Source organism: Lacerta agilis, chromosome 1, assembly GCF_009819535.1.
Source record: "Lacerta agilis isolate rLacAgi1 chromosome 1, rLacAgi1.pri, whole genome shotgun sequence".
In the NCBI taxonomy this organism is placed as follows: Eukaryota; Metazoa; Chordata; class Lepidosauria; order Squamata; family Lacertidae; genus Lacerta; species Lacerta agilis.
In genome coordinates, this window is record NC_046312.1 from 46,618,258 (window position 1) to 46,636,030 (window position 17,773).

At 43.2% G+C, this 17,773-nt stretch overlaps 1 protein-coding gene across 3 annotated transcripts in view; it reads right to left on the minus strand.

Annotated features, from left to right (window-relative positions):
- The window catches only part of ZFYVE26 (zinc finger FYVE-type containing 26), a 44,352-nt gene that overhangs the window by 9,045 nt on the left and 17,534 nt on the right, over positions 1-17,773 (minus strand). For 2 of the 3 annotated variants that reach the window (XM_033147372.1, XM_033147363.1), the window contains exons 18-36: positions 14,410-14,574; positions 13,463-13,690; positions 13,055-13,160; positions 12,161-12,906; positions 11,033-11,229; positions 10,649-10,753; positions 10,173-10,295; positions 9,427-9,603; positions 9,010-9,256; positions 8,327-8,425; positions 7,858-8,015; positions 7,479-7,648; positions 7,157-7,188; positions 6,209-6,342; positions 5,041-5,261; positions 4,689-4,836; positions 3,747-3,956; positions 1,008-1,226; positions 54-251 (exon numbers count right to left, since the gene is read on the minus strand). In XM_033147372.1, the coding sequence (XP_033003263.1) occupies positions 54-251; positions 1,008-1,226; positions 3,747-3,956; positions 4,689-4,836; positions 5,041-5,261; positions 6,209-6,342; positions 7,157-7,188; positions 7,479-7,648; positions 7,858-8,015; positions 8,327-8,425; positions 9,010-9,256; positions 9,427-9,603; positions 10,173-10,295; positions 10,649-10,753; positions 11,033-11,229; positions 12,161-12,906; positions 13,055-13,160; positions 13,463-13,690; positions 14,410-14,574 (3,683 nt within the window). The remainder of the gene's footprint in view (positions 1-53; positions 252-1,007; positions 1,227-3,746; positions 3,957-4,688; positions 4,837-5,040; positions 5,262-6,208; positions 6,343-7,156; positions 7,189-7,478; positions 7,649-7,857; positions 8,016-8,326; positions 8,426-9,009; positions 9,257-9,426; positions 9,604-10,172; positions 10,296-10,648; positions 10,754-11,032; positions 11,230-12,160; positions 12,907-13,054; positions 13,161-13,462; positions 13,691-14,409; positions 14,575-17,773) is intronic. The other variant, XM_033147381.1, reaches the window with a different exon arrangement.

The window sequence follows — 17,773 nt, forward strand, 5'->3', positions numbered from 1 at the left end:
TATTATCATCATCATCATCATCATCATCATCATCATCAAACGCCCACTCTTACCTTCATAAATTGTTGCAATTCATATAAGATATGATAGTAATTCTTTTTCTGCAAGTGTTTGCAAGCTGCAATGAGATAAGTACCCCAGCTAGCCAGACCTGGGTCAATGGTTTCCAGTAAGTTTTCCAACATGTGAAGTTTTCCACTGGTATAGCTTGGGATTAATATCCCTTCAATAAATACTTCTTGTGGGCTCTCCTAAAACAGAAAAAAATTCAAGCTTTTAGATGGACTTGCCTCATCCATATCATTACTTTAGGAAGAAAAGCCTCCGTTATTGGGCTACAGTAGACTGCATGTTTTTCATAAAAGTTACATTTGTTCAGTTCTCAGATCAGGCTGAAAATTGTTTTTGTGCATTAAGGCAGAAACAGCAGAAGTTGAGTTGGGGGGGGGGGGTCTCAACAGGAGACTTCTCTTGAAAGCCTGTGAATACCTACCAAACATTATGCTGTTTTAACAGTCCCAAGACATCTTAAAACTGAAATATTTCCTGGCACCATTTACACTTGCCAAGAAATCTTGGAGGCACTTGAACAAGGCCTCAGCCATTTTATGAAGGGAGTCGTAACATGGAAAATAAAAGGGCTATTTTCAAAGCAGCAGAGAACACAGTACACATTGTTCAAGGGCGGCTAATCATAGCAATAAAATGGGCAAGATTTTCAAAACAGGACAACTTCAACAAAAGATTGAGACCAAGGTCCTCACAATATTGAGAAAACTAGTTCCATAACAAAGTAACATGTTCCCATAATATACCACCTGGAACCCATCCTAATTAAGAGACATGGAAACCTGGAACCTGCAACCCTCCAGCTGTTGTATTCCAGCTCTCATTGTCCACATGACCAATGGTCAAGGGTGATGGGAGTTGTAGTCCTGCAACACCTGGAGGACCACAGGTTCACCACCCCTTACTAAAAAGCCTCCAGGAGGAACAGGCTGTCTTACCTTATTTAACAAGTGCAGCAGTGCTTCTCGCATGCAGTCGTGCCTCATATAGAAACGAATGATTGCTAGATTGGTGCCATAGTTGTGCAAATAGAAGAGGCACTCTTGGTAGTAGCTGTTGTGTTGAATCTTCCCCTCAGGTATCAGCTCCAGGGATAGGCTTCGTGTCCTTAGTGTTGCTTCCAGTTCCTTCAAAGTGGCAAAGTAGTCGTCATCCTGCTACCAAAAAAAAAAAAAAAAAAAAAACAGAGAATCAAACATCACAAGTTCCTGTGAGGAGATGTCTGTTCACCATATGGTCCTGCTGGAGGAAGGAAGAGGGAAGCAATTTCTACCGATTCCTACATTCCTCGGCAATACCACCAACCGAAAAGCTGCTCCAAAGGATAGTGGGACCCTCCAGTACAGTGTGGAAGGTGATGCAGGAGGATTTTTTAAAAAAATGTTACCAATCACTCCCTGCTCCACAAATACCTTCCTCCAGAGGCCCTTCCATGTTTCTGTCCCCTCCGTGAGCAGAAGGACACTCTGATCCAAATCATACTCTAGAAATGAGCTGCAGAGTTATGCTATGTGGGCAATATTTAACATCCCGTTTCCTTTGTCTCTGGAAAACACAAGACTGGAAAACTGCTTTGCCTCTGCAAATAGGTAGGTTTCAATATGGTACCACATCTTCTATCTACACCATAGTAGCACATAACACAATGTGGCCACTATTATCAACAGCAGTTCACAAGCAGCAAGTTGCAAGCAGCATTCCTTTATCAATTCCAATTCCTCTCCAGCCCTTTCTCCAAGGTGGTCAAAGCAGCATGCATGGGCCTCACTTCTTCCTTTCATCCTCCAAATCACCTTGCAGACTGGCTCCCAGTCACCAAGCGACTTCTGTGCCTAAATTGGGTCAAGGATCTGGGTCTCCTCAGTCCCAAATCCAGCACTACATAAGAGTGGCTCTCTGGATGCTGTTGAACTGACCCAGCCAGCAAGGCCAGTGGCCAGGGATGATGGGAGTTGTAGTCACTCTCTTGCTTTACATGCTGTTGTCCATGTCAGCTTTTAGTAAGAATGGCAACAGGCCAGATGGTAATCCCAAATGTAAAACACCAGAATATTACATGCCTGGCATTTTGTCCCATGTCAGTAAACAGCCATAGATACCCTGATTTCACTTTCTTCTTCCCTAGTGTACAGTTTGAAGGCACAAAGAAAAGAATTCCAAACCAAGACAAGATGTTCTTGGTGCACACTTTGTTGGCATGGATTTAACTGTGTCTTCAATATTTTCTGCATCTAACCTTGACCTGGACATTCTACCACATGCCATTTTTAGCTGAAGCCTGCATACCATCCAAAAAGAATGTTCAGGTTACATTAAAAATAAAGCACATCTCTAGCGCTGTTAGCTGTGGAGATAAAAATAAAAGCACAGGACAATGTTCTAACTATATGCTCACTAAACGGTAAACTTGTCCTTGCAATGAGCACACAAAGAGACATAAATAGGCAATAAGCATTAGCTCTTTATTTTTAAGTATCTTTTAAAAGTACATTTAGGTACTTATACTGCACTTTTCAGAGCAAAAGGCTTTACAAAGTGGCTTACAATACTGAATGGGGAGGCATATAATTTAAAAGCAAGAACAATTCAATATAGCAGTTTTCTTCTAAATAGCATTTTATTGAATTGTTATGTTTAATTGTTTTTACTTTTAAATTGTACTCCTACCCATTCAGTATTGTTAAGTTCAACAAAGCGGGACAGTTTAAAGACTTTATAAAACAGGAAGTCCTTCAGAGCAAGCCCCAAAAGCATGGGGGAGGGAGATGCTGATGATTTATTATTTATACCTTGCCCATGATTGGGTTGCCCCAGCCACTCTGGACGGCATCCAAAATAATAATAACACAGCAAAACATCAAACATTAAAAACTTCCTGATACAGGGTTGCCTTCAGATCTCTTTGCAAAGTTGTGTAGTTGTTTATTTGTTTGACATCTGATGGGAGGGCGTTCCGAAGGGCGGGTGCCACAACCAAGAAGGCCCTCGGCCTGATTCCCTGTAACTTCACATCTCACAGTGAGGGAACTGCCAGAAGGCCCTCGGAACTGGACTTCAGTGTCCACGCTGAACAATGGGAGTGGAGCTGCTCCTTCAGGTATACTGGGCTTGGCAGAGTTCCACAGAACCAGCAGCAAAGCTAGCCGCTCGGGATTTTATCACCCCCCCCCCTCAGGGATGACATCCAGGACGGACTGCTCCCATTGCCCCCATTTCTACGCCCCTGCATAGAACAGCCTTCGCCAACCTGGTGTCCTACAGTGTTATAGACTACAACTACCAACAGTCCCAGCCAGCACATTTGGTAGTCCAAAAGCCCATCACTTGGATCTGAGTTATGGTGGGCAGCAGGTCTTTAGATGCCATAACTCAAGTTTGGGGAGAATAATGTGGACATAGGCAATCACAGAGATAACATGGTCCCAGATTAAATACACACAAGACTTTTTTTTTCAGCTGGAACTATCGAACTCAGTTCCAGCACCTCTCAGGGTGCCCAGCCATGGCCATTCTAAGAGAATGAGGGAGGAGTTCATGGTGAGTTCCAGCACCTCGTTTTCTAGAAAAATAGCACTGAATACAGATACCCTAGCATATTTAATATTCTGGCTGTAGCAGTATCTTAAATCTACCTCAGGAGACCTGCTGTTGAGGAAGGAGGAAGACTGGATTCTTACCACTGAGATAATGGGCTTCACTGTGGACTCCAGATACTGTATCACATCTTGGACCAGTCTTGAGCCTGAGTTTAGCTGGTTCATGTCAAGAGGTGGCTTTAGGCACCGGCTGAATTTCTCTCTGGCAGCAGAGAGGTTGCCAGCTTTAAGACATGCCATGCCCCAGGCGTGCCATGCCCCACCTGGATCCAGGCCAGTCTTCGTGGAAACCTAAAAGGAACAGGTTACTGAAAACAGTCATCAAAATATGAGACAAATAATCTCCCTCTCAGTCTTTCATGGTCATCTTTTGTTTTCTGAAGGTAAAAAAATGTATACATGTGCAACTGCAATGACTACCTGGTCACTTTTGTTGCTCTTTTCTAGCTCTGAAGATTTTCTAGCTCTACAGTATTCTTTTTGGGCTGTAGTAATCAGATATGAACACTACTGGCCTATTACTATTGTACACTATTGTGGTCACTATTGACAGTTTTATTAGAGTACATTTTTCAGATAGTGAGAAAGTACATTTTCAGAATTTAAGAAATATTAATATATACTCTTGGAAACAAAGACCATGCTTAATTGTTTTATTTCCTATTACAGCTACAATAGAACCAAATAGCCCCCAAATTAAGCATGTCTTCAAATCCCAGCCCCACCAATAAAAGCTGACCTGTATTAATCAACAAGTGCTTAGTTGATTAATCTACTAATTATATAGAGGTTTTTTTTAAAAAAAAAACCTGAGCATTGGTTTTCTATATTTTATAAAACACAGAACCAAGCCCAAAAGGCTAATAGGTGTCTTTGTGAGGGAAGAGATGATTCAAGCTGAAGTTCAAACACCCCAATATTTGTGTTCTCTAAATGAAGGCAATCTCTGTGCAAGAACAGAGCAATGATTTGAAGGAGCCCTGAGGCTGTACTCCCAGAGCTGCTTCTCTCCCCTTGCATTACCTCTACAGCTAGTTGATAGTATTCTGCTTCCAAAAGCTGATTTCTTAGCCTTGTAACTGCTGCAGGCTGTAATATCTGATCCAGACATGGAATACGACGATATGAAGCAGTGACTAAAATATGTAGCACGTCGACTTTGCTGATGTAGCTGTTGGTGGAGTTAAAATAAGATACAAAAGTTAGAGGCAGCACACACACTGGGACCCACCAATCTGTGAAAAATTCAGCACAGTCCTTATATAAATGTCTCAGTCTCTGCTACAGACCACTTTCTGCTGCATCCACCTCAACAAGAGCCAGGCATGTCTGACTATTTTGGGAAGGCATCTCAGGAGAACAGCAGACCACTTACCTGTCACAGAGAGCTAAATCTTGGCTCATCCCAGCTTTTACAAACATCATTTTGGCACTGAAGAGCAGTTGTTTCATGATATCTGTGAGGAGGCCAGCATCCACTTCGGGGTTTGTCAGCCCTCGAGAAAGCTTGCAGCAGTGATCTATCAACTGGTGACCACAGGCTACGCTGTCCGAATGGAGATTGAAGATAGCAATACACAAGGAAGCACTGGGTGCCTGAACATTAGGAGAGGCAAAGGAAAGGCAGAGATAATTGTGATTCCACCTGCAGGCTGCAGCTGAAGAGCTAAAGTGTACTTAGCCAAAAAGACAGGAGCAGAACAATATTCTTCACTATAAAACTCAAAGAGATAGGAGAGTCTGCTTAGCCCGGCTACATTGACCAGATGTATAGTAAGCTCATAGCAGTGGAAGTACAGCAGATTATCCTAAGAGCCCCAATAACCATGTCCCAAAAGGCAGGCAGCACAATATGGCCCCCTTCCCAGCACCACTACTGCCAGCACATAGTGCAATATCCAATTTATTAGCGTGACTGCAACCCTGTCCATAGGGGAGCTTACATCTGAACTGCATAGCTCTACACGTGCAACATACTAAGCTTTAACAGAAGATCTTCAGGCTGCTAAAATGCAAGCTTTAGCTTCTAATTAGAGAAGCAAATCATCTTACAAAGAAGTGCTATCATGTAAATTGCTATCATGAAGCAGGAACCCAGTCAAAGGAAGAGACAGAAGTGCCCAGGCCACTTATTTTCTTCATTCTCTGACTTCCTGTGTGCTAATCTGTCACAAATGAACTTGAAAGCCCCAACATCACCTCATTCACTTGCTCGAGCAAGGAATGTATATCAATTACCCCGGTGCTCCAGCAGATGATGCATTGGGGTGGAACGGGGAAAGAGACCTGCAGATGCCCTTCCTTGTGTTCCCTCACTACTATTTATGCAATATAACAGAACTGTTTCCCCAAAGCCCAGGAATGTCATCTGGATCTATTCTCCCTCCTTGGTGTTCTTGGGTTCCATTTCTTAATTTCTTTTTTATCTTCTTTCCCCACTGGTTTCCTAGTCTTCTTTTCTGCCCTGCTGCCAACTTCTCCTTGCTTGCCCTATCATGTGCCATATTGGAAGTCCATTTCCCCCTTTTAGGGCATACACTTACCTGCTCGTAATAAAACTCGGTGCGCACAATTTCGTTCTCCTCTTCTCTCAAAGAAAGAAGCCACTCGAGTTCTGTTATTTTGGGTATTTGCACCACTGCAGAGTAATCTGAGCATTCATTATCGGAGGACGCAACTACCGTTGACAGAACACACAAGAAATCAGGACAAGAAGTCAGATGTTACAATTTGGAATCAGGCATCTATTCCGACCCCTGCTCAGCAGAGGCTTTGTAAAGCAGGGAAGGGGAACGAACCCTGCTTCCAGGGGCTGCCAACCACCAGCTCTATAGCAGGTAAGGGAAAAGACTTGGATGTTGTGTACGAATTGCAGCTCCTTCCTTTGCAAGATGATTAAAGCAAAGGGGAAACTGGCTCAGTGCACTTCTGTCCCATCAAAATGGGGGGTACGGGGACAGTCCTTGCAAATTTGAAACTGCATGCATACAATTTTCAGAATGCAATACATTTTGAAGTTTAAGGCCTTGAATAGCTCTAAGCTTACACTTCTTCTGGGAATGACTGAGTTGTTTCTGCCTTCCGCACCGTAAGGGCAGATAAAGGATACTGAAAAGCTTTTCTAACCAACTTTGTAAAAGTCTATGAAGAAAACAAAGAGAAACTTGAATGATTTAGAATTAAATACAGGCACCTGTTTCCATGGAGAAAGGAAAGGGGGCATGTCTGACCCTGTTCACTACCAGTCCTCTATCCAGTCATGAAAAAAATATATTGTAGCTTCCAAATCTTGCCATGTTTTCCAGAAAGTAATTTGGCCGAGTTAGAACAAATCCCTGTTCTCTTAAAGAAAGTAGCTGAGTTAGCCATGCAGCCACTATGCATTTGTTAGCCTTTGAAGATGCTGCAGGACTTGCCCATGTTGCCCACAAGCAACGTTGACTGTGAAGTTGGTCCTGTAAAACATGCCAACAAAATGCGGATCTCCTCACCTTCTTCTTGGTCATGATCCTCCACTTTTGAACTATGAAAAGAGAAAAACGAAGATGCTTCATACCTATTCTAACATGTGTCAAAAAGTTAAATTCAGTAAAGCAAGTGTTCTCATAGCATTAAATCAAACTCTGAAGCCCTACCCACAGTCCCACTGTTGGAACTAGAAACAGGAACAGCAGGGACTAGAAACAGAGACTTTTCCTCCTTGTTGAAACTCTCAGGGGGGGAGACTAACAAGAAACACTAAAATGATTCACTAGTTGACATTGAAGGCTAGCATTCCAGATACAAAAAAATGGGGAAAGATTGTTTACACACATTTCTGCCTCAGGGGGAAAGTCCTCTGAGCCCCCCTTGTTGTAATAATTGTAGCACTGGTCACAAACACGAGCTGGGTTTTCTCTACACTCTTCCACCGTCATTTTCTTGGTTGAACATGAACTGCACACCAGCCTCCCGCAACGTCTGCAGTGATGTCGTCTATTAAACTGAGACACAAAGAGGAACCTTTAAGGGAGCAATAGCATTTCAGTGGTTACCATTTAACCCGTTCAAGACCCACAGCCATTTGGATCTTTGGGGCACAGTAGCAAATACGACTGACAGAAGTGCAGCAAGCTGCCCAAAGAGCCAATGGCAGACACACCCATTCAAGTGTTCCAGTGACATGTCAAGTATGGCCTTGGGGTTTCCTCACCATAGTAAAACGTTCCGTTTTGCAGACCATACACGTGACTTCAGTCTCATCGGGAATCCATTGCTGTTTTGGTGGGGGCTTCTCTGGTGGCACAAACTCCTCTGGGGACACAGTTTGCTGTAGGCTTCTCTCTCTCATGCTGGAAGAATGTGTTGCATCTTGATGATAAATAAGAAGCGAAACAAAAAAAACGGAGAACTGAATTATGATATTTATTTATTTCATAAAATGTATACACTACTCGATTGTAAGTCAAAGCCTCAAATCAACCACTGCTACCCTTCAGTGACAAGGCAATGCAAAGGATGTGCTAGTAGAAGTTCTTGCATGGGCTTTTGGTGGGGCTCATCCATTGAATCCCAACCAGAACGTGTTTTTTTAAAAAAACCAAAACTACTACAACAGAAAGCAGATTTAACAGAAAAGCACAAGTATGAACACAGCATCCAGCCATTAGACCTTCTCTCACCAGGAGAACTAACTGGAAACTGTTCTGTCGATGCTGATTTAGACAACGTATCAGACTCAGATCCCCGACACAAATTCTCCTGCATCTGAACCACAGAATCTAAAGGCAAAAGAGAAAACCATTTTTTATCTGCAGCAAAGAAGATTAGAATGATTCATCCAAAACTGGATCAGCACATGTGATTCAAGTGACTACAGTTTTTGTACAAAATGCAATTTACTAACCCACCGGCATGCACAAGAAGGTGTAAGGTTCAGATTTTTGCATCTAAGTGGTAGGAGAACAAGACAGATATTTAGAAACATAAGGGATACTAGGCCTTCTAATGTTCTTTTTCCTCAACTCTTTTGACTATGCCATCTTAAAAATATACAAAAATTTGAGCCGGAAGAAGTAAGGGGCTTGGTTCACTGCATTATGCCCTTTGAATGCAGGCTCTACTGACATGGTCAGTAAAAAATATTAGTAGTACTGCACTGTGTGGCAATAAGGGAAACAGGAGAAGAAATGGAGCAGCGCAGGGGCTTTTTAGTTAAGCCAAAACCATGGGGGTCACAGAACCCGAAGCGATAAGGTGGATTTGACTTGAATCCAATCTGCCTTACCAGCTGAGAATCTGTGATGTTTGGTTAAAGAGCACATGGAACATCTTCACTGATTAGAGATTTCCAAAAGCAAGTCACCTGATCTTTTCTCTTTTAATGAGAAAGGGAAGTCAAGGGCTTTCCCAGCATACTTGGAGAGCAAGGCATCAATGTCTTCTACCGTAAAGCCTATCTCTTGCCCAACCAAGAGCTGGTGCAGTGTCTGTACGGCCACAGCTACCCAATCCACCTTCATGTTCATCAAGAGCTGCTCCACCATGAGCAGTGGCTTGCAGGACAGGTGAGAGTAGTTAGCACGGTAAGGCTCAGGAAGAGTCAGTAAGACCTTGGATGTAGAAACAGAAGAGAAACAAAATTTATTTACGGTACTTCATAACATTTACATAATGCCTTATTATTATTATTTTTAAAAACCCAACCCTGAAACCTCTCTCATTACTTGAGAGAAGAACCCCAAAACCCAGCAATGCAGTTGCAAATTTCACATCTGCTTACCTTTGATCCCATATAAAGGGCCTGAATTTCATTATGGCGCATAATCGTTAAGTGTTTGTAGAAGTGTGTGGTGAGATAATCTGCAAGGAAATGAGAAGCTGCCAGGCTGGGATGTTTATCAAGACACTGTTCACTTATGACCAGCTGAATGTCTGGGTCTTCTATCCTTTGCAAGAGCTACAAAGAAAGTGAACAATGGCGAGTTAATTCAGATCATAAAATAATTTCACACTGCCAGCTGAAGACATTTGCAACCTAAAATTATCTGTTTAACACAGTTCTACACTGCACTTTATGAGGTTAGGTTTTCAGGGCAGCACCAAACAAATATATCAACAACAATACAGGAAATACAGATAATGAGGCAGAAAATACAATTAGAAACATTCCAAGAACATTGGGGCATAGCAAATTATTATGGCGGCTCATTTTATGCTGAAGGCTGCTGAGCAGGGCTACAAGAAGGAGGCCTTTCTGCTTGTACATCATATGACTCTACAACAAACAAGTGTCATGCGTGGAAGGGAGATGGATTTGTGTCCACAGGAACCATAATTTGCCAAAGGCTCCTGGGCACATGCTTTTCATTTGCTCAGACACAAGACACACAGCCACCCACTGGAGACACCCACTGAATACAGGAAACCATTTTCCTCCCTAATGTGCAAAGTGTCCCATTACTGACATCTTTAAGACTGGAAAATAATTGTGGAGGCAGATAAACCAGAAAAAAACAAAGCAATTACCTGCAAAGCCTTTTCTGTGTCTCCCATTTCCAACAAATGAAGGAGATGCTCTTGGTGAAGATTGATCAAATCATCTCTTGGAACAGGATACAAGTTTCCCCATTCTTCACATAATTCATGATCCTAGGATAAAGACAAACAGCTCTTTCTTGTATTGCCATCACTCTGATACTGGAAATCTGGAAAACCTTAGATGAGAAGAGCTTTCTGCAAGGCTAACCAATTTATTTGTAGAAAGTTGTTCCTCTGCTAGGCAAGGAAACAATGGATGTGAAAGGTGCAGTTCCTTTCTACAGCATGGCTAGGAAAGAAAACCCCAACTGTGGATTTCTCAGAAGTCACTAGTTAGCCATTGTGAGAAAATAGGATGTGGGACTAGATGGGACTCTGGGCTTGGGGGAGAATGTGGGGGAAATTACGTATTGTGCAGGATCAAGCTTCCAAGGGAGGAAACACACACACACAAAATAGCCTACCTTTGCCTCCAAAATCACTCCTACAACGGTTTGGGGGTCATCAGTGCAGGCTCTTTTCAGGTCCTGCCAGTCATGCCATAGTGTGACATCTTGTAGACTTAGAATCTGACAAAATAAAACGAATACAACTGAACCTTCAGCAATTTCTCTCTCTCCTTTTAAAAAGGACTTAAGGCAGACAACTGAAGGAGGAATTATTCTAAATTACCAGGAAGAGCTATCATTGCCTTTACAATAAATACCACCATCAACGTACTAAAGCACTTTAGATTACAAGCAAAAAGAAAGGGTGTGGGGTGGGGAGGCCACTTCCAGACCCAGCAGGCGAAAGATGCCTAAAAATCTGGGAGAAATATTCTACCCCCAAATAAAATGATTTGTTACCTTTTGATAAACCTGAAGCTCTCTCGTTTTGCTCTGCAACTCAGATCTGAGTTCTTCGGGCACCTCAGGGTCGCAGGCACAATAAGCCAAGATTTCTAGACAAGCCTCCAAGGGCCAGTTATCCAGACAGCGCAGGGCCAACCTGCTCCTCAGCAAGGCATCTCTCACTCGGAACAGGTATTGCCAACCATCCTTACCTGGAAAGGAAGAATACACCAGAGATTTGAAGTTCGGCTGTAGAGTACTGTATGCTTTAGCTGCACAGGATTAAGGTGACGCAAAGTAGGGTAGCTGCAATGACATTAGGAACATCAAAGGCTGCCTTATACTGAATCAGACGCTCTCTCCAGGGTTTCAGGCAGGAGTCTTTCCCAGCCTGATCTGGAGATGCCAATCACTGGATCTGGGACCTTCTGAATGCAAAGTATGTGCTCTGCCCACTGAGTTACAGCCTGCCTCTTCCCCCTTGTTAGAGAACCACAGTTGGGGGAATAACATGGGTATTGCTGCTTTTTCTATTTCTACTCTACCTCCACCCTGCCCTCAAGCAGGCCCACTTATCAGATGTTTCCAGCTTCAGAGCTACCAGAGCAATGGTTTCCAAATCTTTCCACACATGGACTACTTAAAAACTGCTGGTGGTCTTGGTGGAGCACCTAATGATTTTTACGTCTGCCACAGCAACTGTAGCGCATGGTGCTTTATGCTGTAATTACATTTATTACTTATTTTATTTCTGATATTGCATTTTATTGTATTGCAATCTGCATTCCATATAATTCCCGATGCAATAAAATATTTAAAAAATGAAAGAAGCAATACAAATACAATAAAAATAATATGCATATTTAACGCACGCATGCCACAGACAGAAGCCTGCACACCACTGAATGAAGCATGTATACCATTGTTGGTCCATGGACTGCAGTTTGGGAACCCCTGAACTAGAGGAAACATCATGGGCCAAAGTCGCAGACAGAGTGGCAAAATCAGGGTTTGGCATTGCATCCAAAGTGCCTCAACACATATTTCCATTTCCCTCCAGAACTACGGTATAGGACTGAGTCTTCAGTTCCTGGTCTGCAGCCCAAAGTGCCATTTATGCAAGAAAAATAATCCCTTCTTTACCATCAGCAGCAGCACAGCTAAGTACGACATCCTGCACTGTGATTAGCTCTTCCGTGTCCTGGCTGCAGAGATTCAAGACCTGGAGGGCTCTGGGCCAGTCCCCTGCGCTGAGAGCTTGCTCAAAGTTCTCCATCAACACCTCAACAGCCATAACAGAATGCAACCCCAGGAAGAGCAACGGCACGTAAGGCTTGCCACAAAGTGCACTAGCCAAGCTTTTTCCTTCATCCTGAGGGTCCTGAAGGGGCTCACACATGGCAAGAAGAAAGCTCTCCAGAAATGGAAACTCCTTTAATAGCGCTTCGCATTCCTTGGCTACGTGCTCTATAGACAAGGGAACTTCCCGTTTGCCTCGAAAGTCCATCCACAACAGGCCCTGCTTAGGGGTCTTCTGAGCCTTTGACACACTAAGACAAGCCACAGCAGCTGTCAGTTTTGACTGAGATTTCAAGAAGGTGAGGGTGGAAGATGTGAGCATGTGCTGGTTCTGGTTCTGGTCAGCCAGAGTGGGAGAGGGATGGGCAGAAAGGTCCTCAGACTCCATGCCGGGATTGTAGACTGGAACCTCCATGTCAGGCAGACAGTGATAGGCATGCAGGTGTGCCAGGCTACTAATGTTGGTCAAAAGGATCCTGGTCTGGTTGCTTTGCCTGGTACAGCACAGAGGCAATGCCTTACAGCAGCAGCTGATGATCACTTCTTGCACATTTAGGTTCAGTTCTTCTTTGGCCAGCAGCAAAGACAGCCTGCACGATTGAGGAACAGAAAGTACAATAAATTTAGCAGTACACTATGTGCTGCTTTAAAGAGAGTTGTATGCAACGTAAACCCAGGTTTGCTATTGATCGTACACAATACATCAGCCCAGCACCCATGTTTGAAGAAAGCCAGTACCTGTCAGGAGCAACCTGTCTCTCAAACAAAAGCTGGGACAGCAAATGGGGAGGACTCTGCTGAAGTAATAGGAAAGGGTTTGCCACTCTTAACTCTGTAGATTGATCTGGAATTAGAGAAAGGATATTGTAAAAGTGTCATGTCAACTTGATTCCATGCTATGCTCCTAAAATCAGCTCTTGGCATGCAGCAATGCTGCATGTTTTTGAAACAAACTTCTAGTGCTCCCGTTTCTTTAGAAAAAGGTTGTCATGGGCAGAGAATCAGTGACACAATCACAGGTAAGGCAACCCACAAATATAGATACAACTTGAGGTTGCTCATTAAGAAGCTAGTTCCCCCACCCATATTGATATTTCTTGAATTAAAACTTGGATTAGCTTGTTTCAATGGTGAGAGATCTCTCACCTAGCTCCGGAGTGAGGCTTCGGAGGAGAACGGCAGCCAGCCTGTTAATATAGTCAAAGAAGCTTTGCACGTAGAGGTTTTGCACAGGGCTCTCTTCAAGTGTCTGAGCATGTTGCTCCAAGGTTCTCAGCAAGAGTTTGAACTGATTAGAAATGGGATGTGCCTCCAATTCTGTGGGTTTCAAAGAAGCTTGTTCTGATAATGCGGCCAGCAGGTTCCCTTTGGAATCTATTAAAACCAAAAAAGAAAGAAAAAGATTAGAGGTGAAATGCTCTCTCTCACACACACAGTACACAGAATCACTCTGTATTTCTCCGTATCCAACATAACCCTTTCCATTCAAGTGAGAGCCAGTGTGGCTTGAGGATGAGAGTGTTGAACTAGGACCTGAGAGACTAGGGTTTAAATCCCCACTCAGCCATGAAGCTCACTGGGTGGCCTTGGACCAGTCACTGCCTCTCAGCCTAACCTACCTCACAGGGTTTTCCGAGGATTAAATTAGGAGGGCTGAACTGTGAATGCCACCCTGAGCTCCTTGGAGGAAAAAAAAAATGGGATAGAAATGCAATGCACAAATAAGAAATAAACAGCCTGTCTTGGTACAAACATTCTTTCCACCAGCAAGTGAAGTCTTGGGGAAATTTTACATCTAAGAATGTTAAATGGGAATAATTAATAAACACTTTTATCCATTATTTTGTAACAGATTATGAGATAGATATTTATGGCTTGATCAGCGGTAAATTTCTAAAAACCCAATATTTAACATTTTCCTAGAAATATATACTCATGTTGAATGATTTCAGAATTTTCCAAGTAATCTGAAATTGGGGGCTAAATTTAAAATTTAAACATGGAGAAACACATAGTTCAAATCAAGAAAAAAGTCTTTGTGGCTGACTTTAGGGTAGCCATTAAGATACTCACGGACTCATGCACACACTTACCTGAAGACTCTTCTACATGTGCCAGTCTTTGAAGGATTTGGTCAAAGTCTTGTGATAAAACAATCTGGCTGGTAATACAGTTCTCGGTCAGGACGGGGTAACAAGTCTGCATGAGGTCAGCAATGCTGCAGTGGAAGTGACTGCTTATTTTCTCATCTGAGATTTCTGTTGGGAAACAAGACGCAAGAGTCAATTAATGCCAAACCTGAATGTTGTTTCAAAAATGGAATAGATATGTGAAGGACACATGAAGGAGCCTAAGTGGCATAATTGAGGCTCACTGTTGAGCTGAGTCAATGCATCATGCAGACAGATGTCTTGCATTGAGTAAGACCATTGCTCCATTACCATTGAATGATTGGCAGCAGCTCTCTGAAGCATCAGCTCAGGATCACTAAAACTCCCAACTTAGGGACTTCCGGCGGCGACGCCATTGCGGGAGGTCGTGGGCTGCCTCGGCTGCGAGGCGACCCAGTCCGTCCCGGGGGGTTGGAGCCCCGCTACCGCAAAGCGGGGCTCCGGTGGGGTGCGGGAAGAGCGTCCCGCACCCTGGGCTCCCCGGCTGTGCCCATTGTGGCTCCGAACCCTTCCCTCACTCCCCCTGTAAAGGGGGAGTGGGGGTGAAGGGACGACGGAGCCGGGCTATAGGGGACATGCCCCAACCGGGATGCAAATGCGGCGACAAATCCCGTGATGAGCGTCTAAGTTCTACCTGTCTTTAATGGTGTTAAAGAACCCGGTGGTTGTGAGTATTTGACTGATTTTTACATCTTGGGAACGATCCGGGGGGAAGAGGAAAGGAAGCCTGCCTCCCTCCCTTCGGGAAAGGAAAAAAATAACCAGTTTAAGTGACTGCTGCTACAGTAATGGATACAAAGTGTTTGAAATTTGAAAACTGAGATTGCTGAGATTTCCCTTTCGGGATTAAGTGGGCAGAAAATATCTCCGTTTAAAGTTTTGGTCTTTACGCTCTGGCTTCAGAAAAATGGCGATGGAAAATTTGGACTGATGTGGGAAACAATTGAAACAAAGGGAGGAAGAGACAGGAACTGAAATTTGACACTCACCCCCTCCCCCAACATGCTGGACTTTGTGTTCGAACTTGTTTTGAACTCTGGATTAACGGATGAAGAAATGCTTACTGTCTTGAGGCTGGAACTGCTTAATCGGAAATTGAAAGTCTTGAGTGGGATAATAAATAAAAAAAATCTACTTTCCACAGAGGAGGCTTTTCAAAAGTTTTACACAATGGAAGGAAACCTTTGCAAAGAGTTAGAAGGGATGCTTGAAGGATGGTTTGAAATGTCTGGGCGACTCCGGTAAAAAGAACCGTTCTTTGGGGGTGGCAGTCCCGGAACGGTAAAATTTACAATATCCAGACCCCGAGGTGGGAGCTCGGGGGCAAGGGACAAGGAATTAAGATATTTACAAGAAGAAGAAGTATGGTACAAAGAAGCGGAGGAGCCCAGAAAAGAGATGATGTGTATCCTGAAGCTCGATGCAAAGTTTGTTGTGAATGCTGCCTGGATCTGTGGACATCTGGGAAAAGAAGATAACTGGAAGATTGGTCCCGGCGAAAGACAGAGAAAGACAATGGACAGAGGGGGTGTGGGGTGAAGTATTTAATGTAAAAGTTAAATGGTCCGTTATGGTACCTGAAATCGGAGGGTGAAGGTTGTTAATTGTAAGTTTATCTTGAATAAGTAAGGAGATATTGAGATTTTATGTTAATAGCAGCATGATAAAGGACAGAAGAAATAAGTTTAGATTTTATAAGAATATTTTGTTAAGATTTATGATAGAATATGAAGATTAAGATAATTTTGTTATCTTTAATTGAAGTTAAATTCTTTTTTTAGAGATAAGATGTTAAGAAAGTAGATTATGGATTTAAAACCGAAGGTGAAAAGGCAGGGGAAGTCAACCGTCAAGATTCGGAAATAGAAATTTTTTTTTTTATGTATATAAACAAGAAGAAGAATCCTGGCAATATATGTATTTGTATTTGTTTTATATTTGTAGGTGTGGGTTTGGGTGTGTATTGTGTTATGAAAATGCCAATAAATTCTTCATAAAAAAAAACTCCCAACTTAGATTCTCTCTAGTTTCCAAGGGCCAATTCACATATTCAATTTTGCTATCTGGAACTCATCTTCCATGAACACCAGGTGCGGGGAACCTGGGGCCCTCCAGACATTGCTGAACTACAACTCCCATCAGCCCCAGCAAGCATGGCCAACAGTCAGAGATGATGGGAGCAGTAGTTCAGCAACATCTGGAGAGTCAAAGGTTCCCCACACTTGATGTGCACCAACATTTGTAGCCACCAGTTGGGCAGTCAACAACAACTGTTGAAACAACACTCACAACAGAACAAAGACTCAATAAATAGTTTCTTAGCCGTAATCTAATAAGGATAGTCCTTTTGAAGAAAGTATGGGCAGTGGTAAAACTGCTCCCCCATGCCAAAATGGAGGAAGGGGGGAAAGCCCTGTTTTTTTGAGGCTCAGCTGAAAGTGGTGCAGCTTTTTTGCAAAGGGAAAAGCCCTGCTTTTTTGAGGATCAGCTGAAAGTGGTCCAGCTTTTTTTGCAAAGAGGAAAAGCCCCTTTTTATGGGGTCCAACTCACAGCTCTGCAGCTGCTAGTCCTACAGCCATTTCTACAGTTTCCAGACAGATAATCTAATCAGCCAGTCACATGTCCTGGGGAAACAAACAGCCTCCCTCTGCATTCAACAATGAAGGCCTGGGCAAGGGGGCGGGGCTGGAAAGGGAGCCTTCTCTCTCTCCGGATCACTTGCTGAACAGCTGTTAAGCAGCTTCCTTTCAACACCCCCTTCTCTCTTTGAAAAAAAAAAAAGAGCACAATCTGCTTTTGGCCCCTAAGCAATTCGGCTCCAGGGAACATGCATTCGGCCCATAAGACACACAGACATTTTCCCTTAGTTTTTAGGAGGAAAAAAGTCCGTCTTATAGAGTGAAAAATACGGTAAATACATTTATATCCACCATTCCTAATGGTTCACGGTGGCAAACAACAAGCACACACAATCGTAAGAAGAAATCATGCAAGCAAGCAAAAATATAAAAGCCACATAAAATACCCATTTTTAGAAAATGTTTAAAACCAGCAGCAGGAAATGCAAACATTAAATTCACAGAGCAAACAAAAATGAAGTCAGTGAACTGAGGTGCAGCAAAACAGACGGTCAAAGGCTGAAGGCCTCCCCAAAAGAGTAAAGCTGCCATCAGCAGAATGGAGAAGGAAGTGGTTTTCGGTTATTCCCCCTCGCCATCCAGCCTCAAGATGTCCCACACCTAAACTTACTCTAACGAGCAGGTGTAAGGTGTGAGAGGGGGCTGCA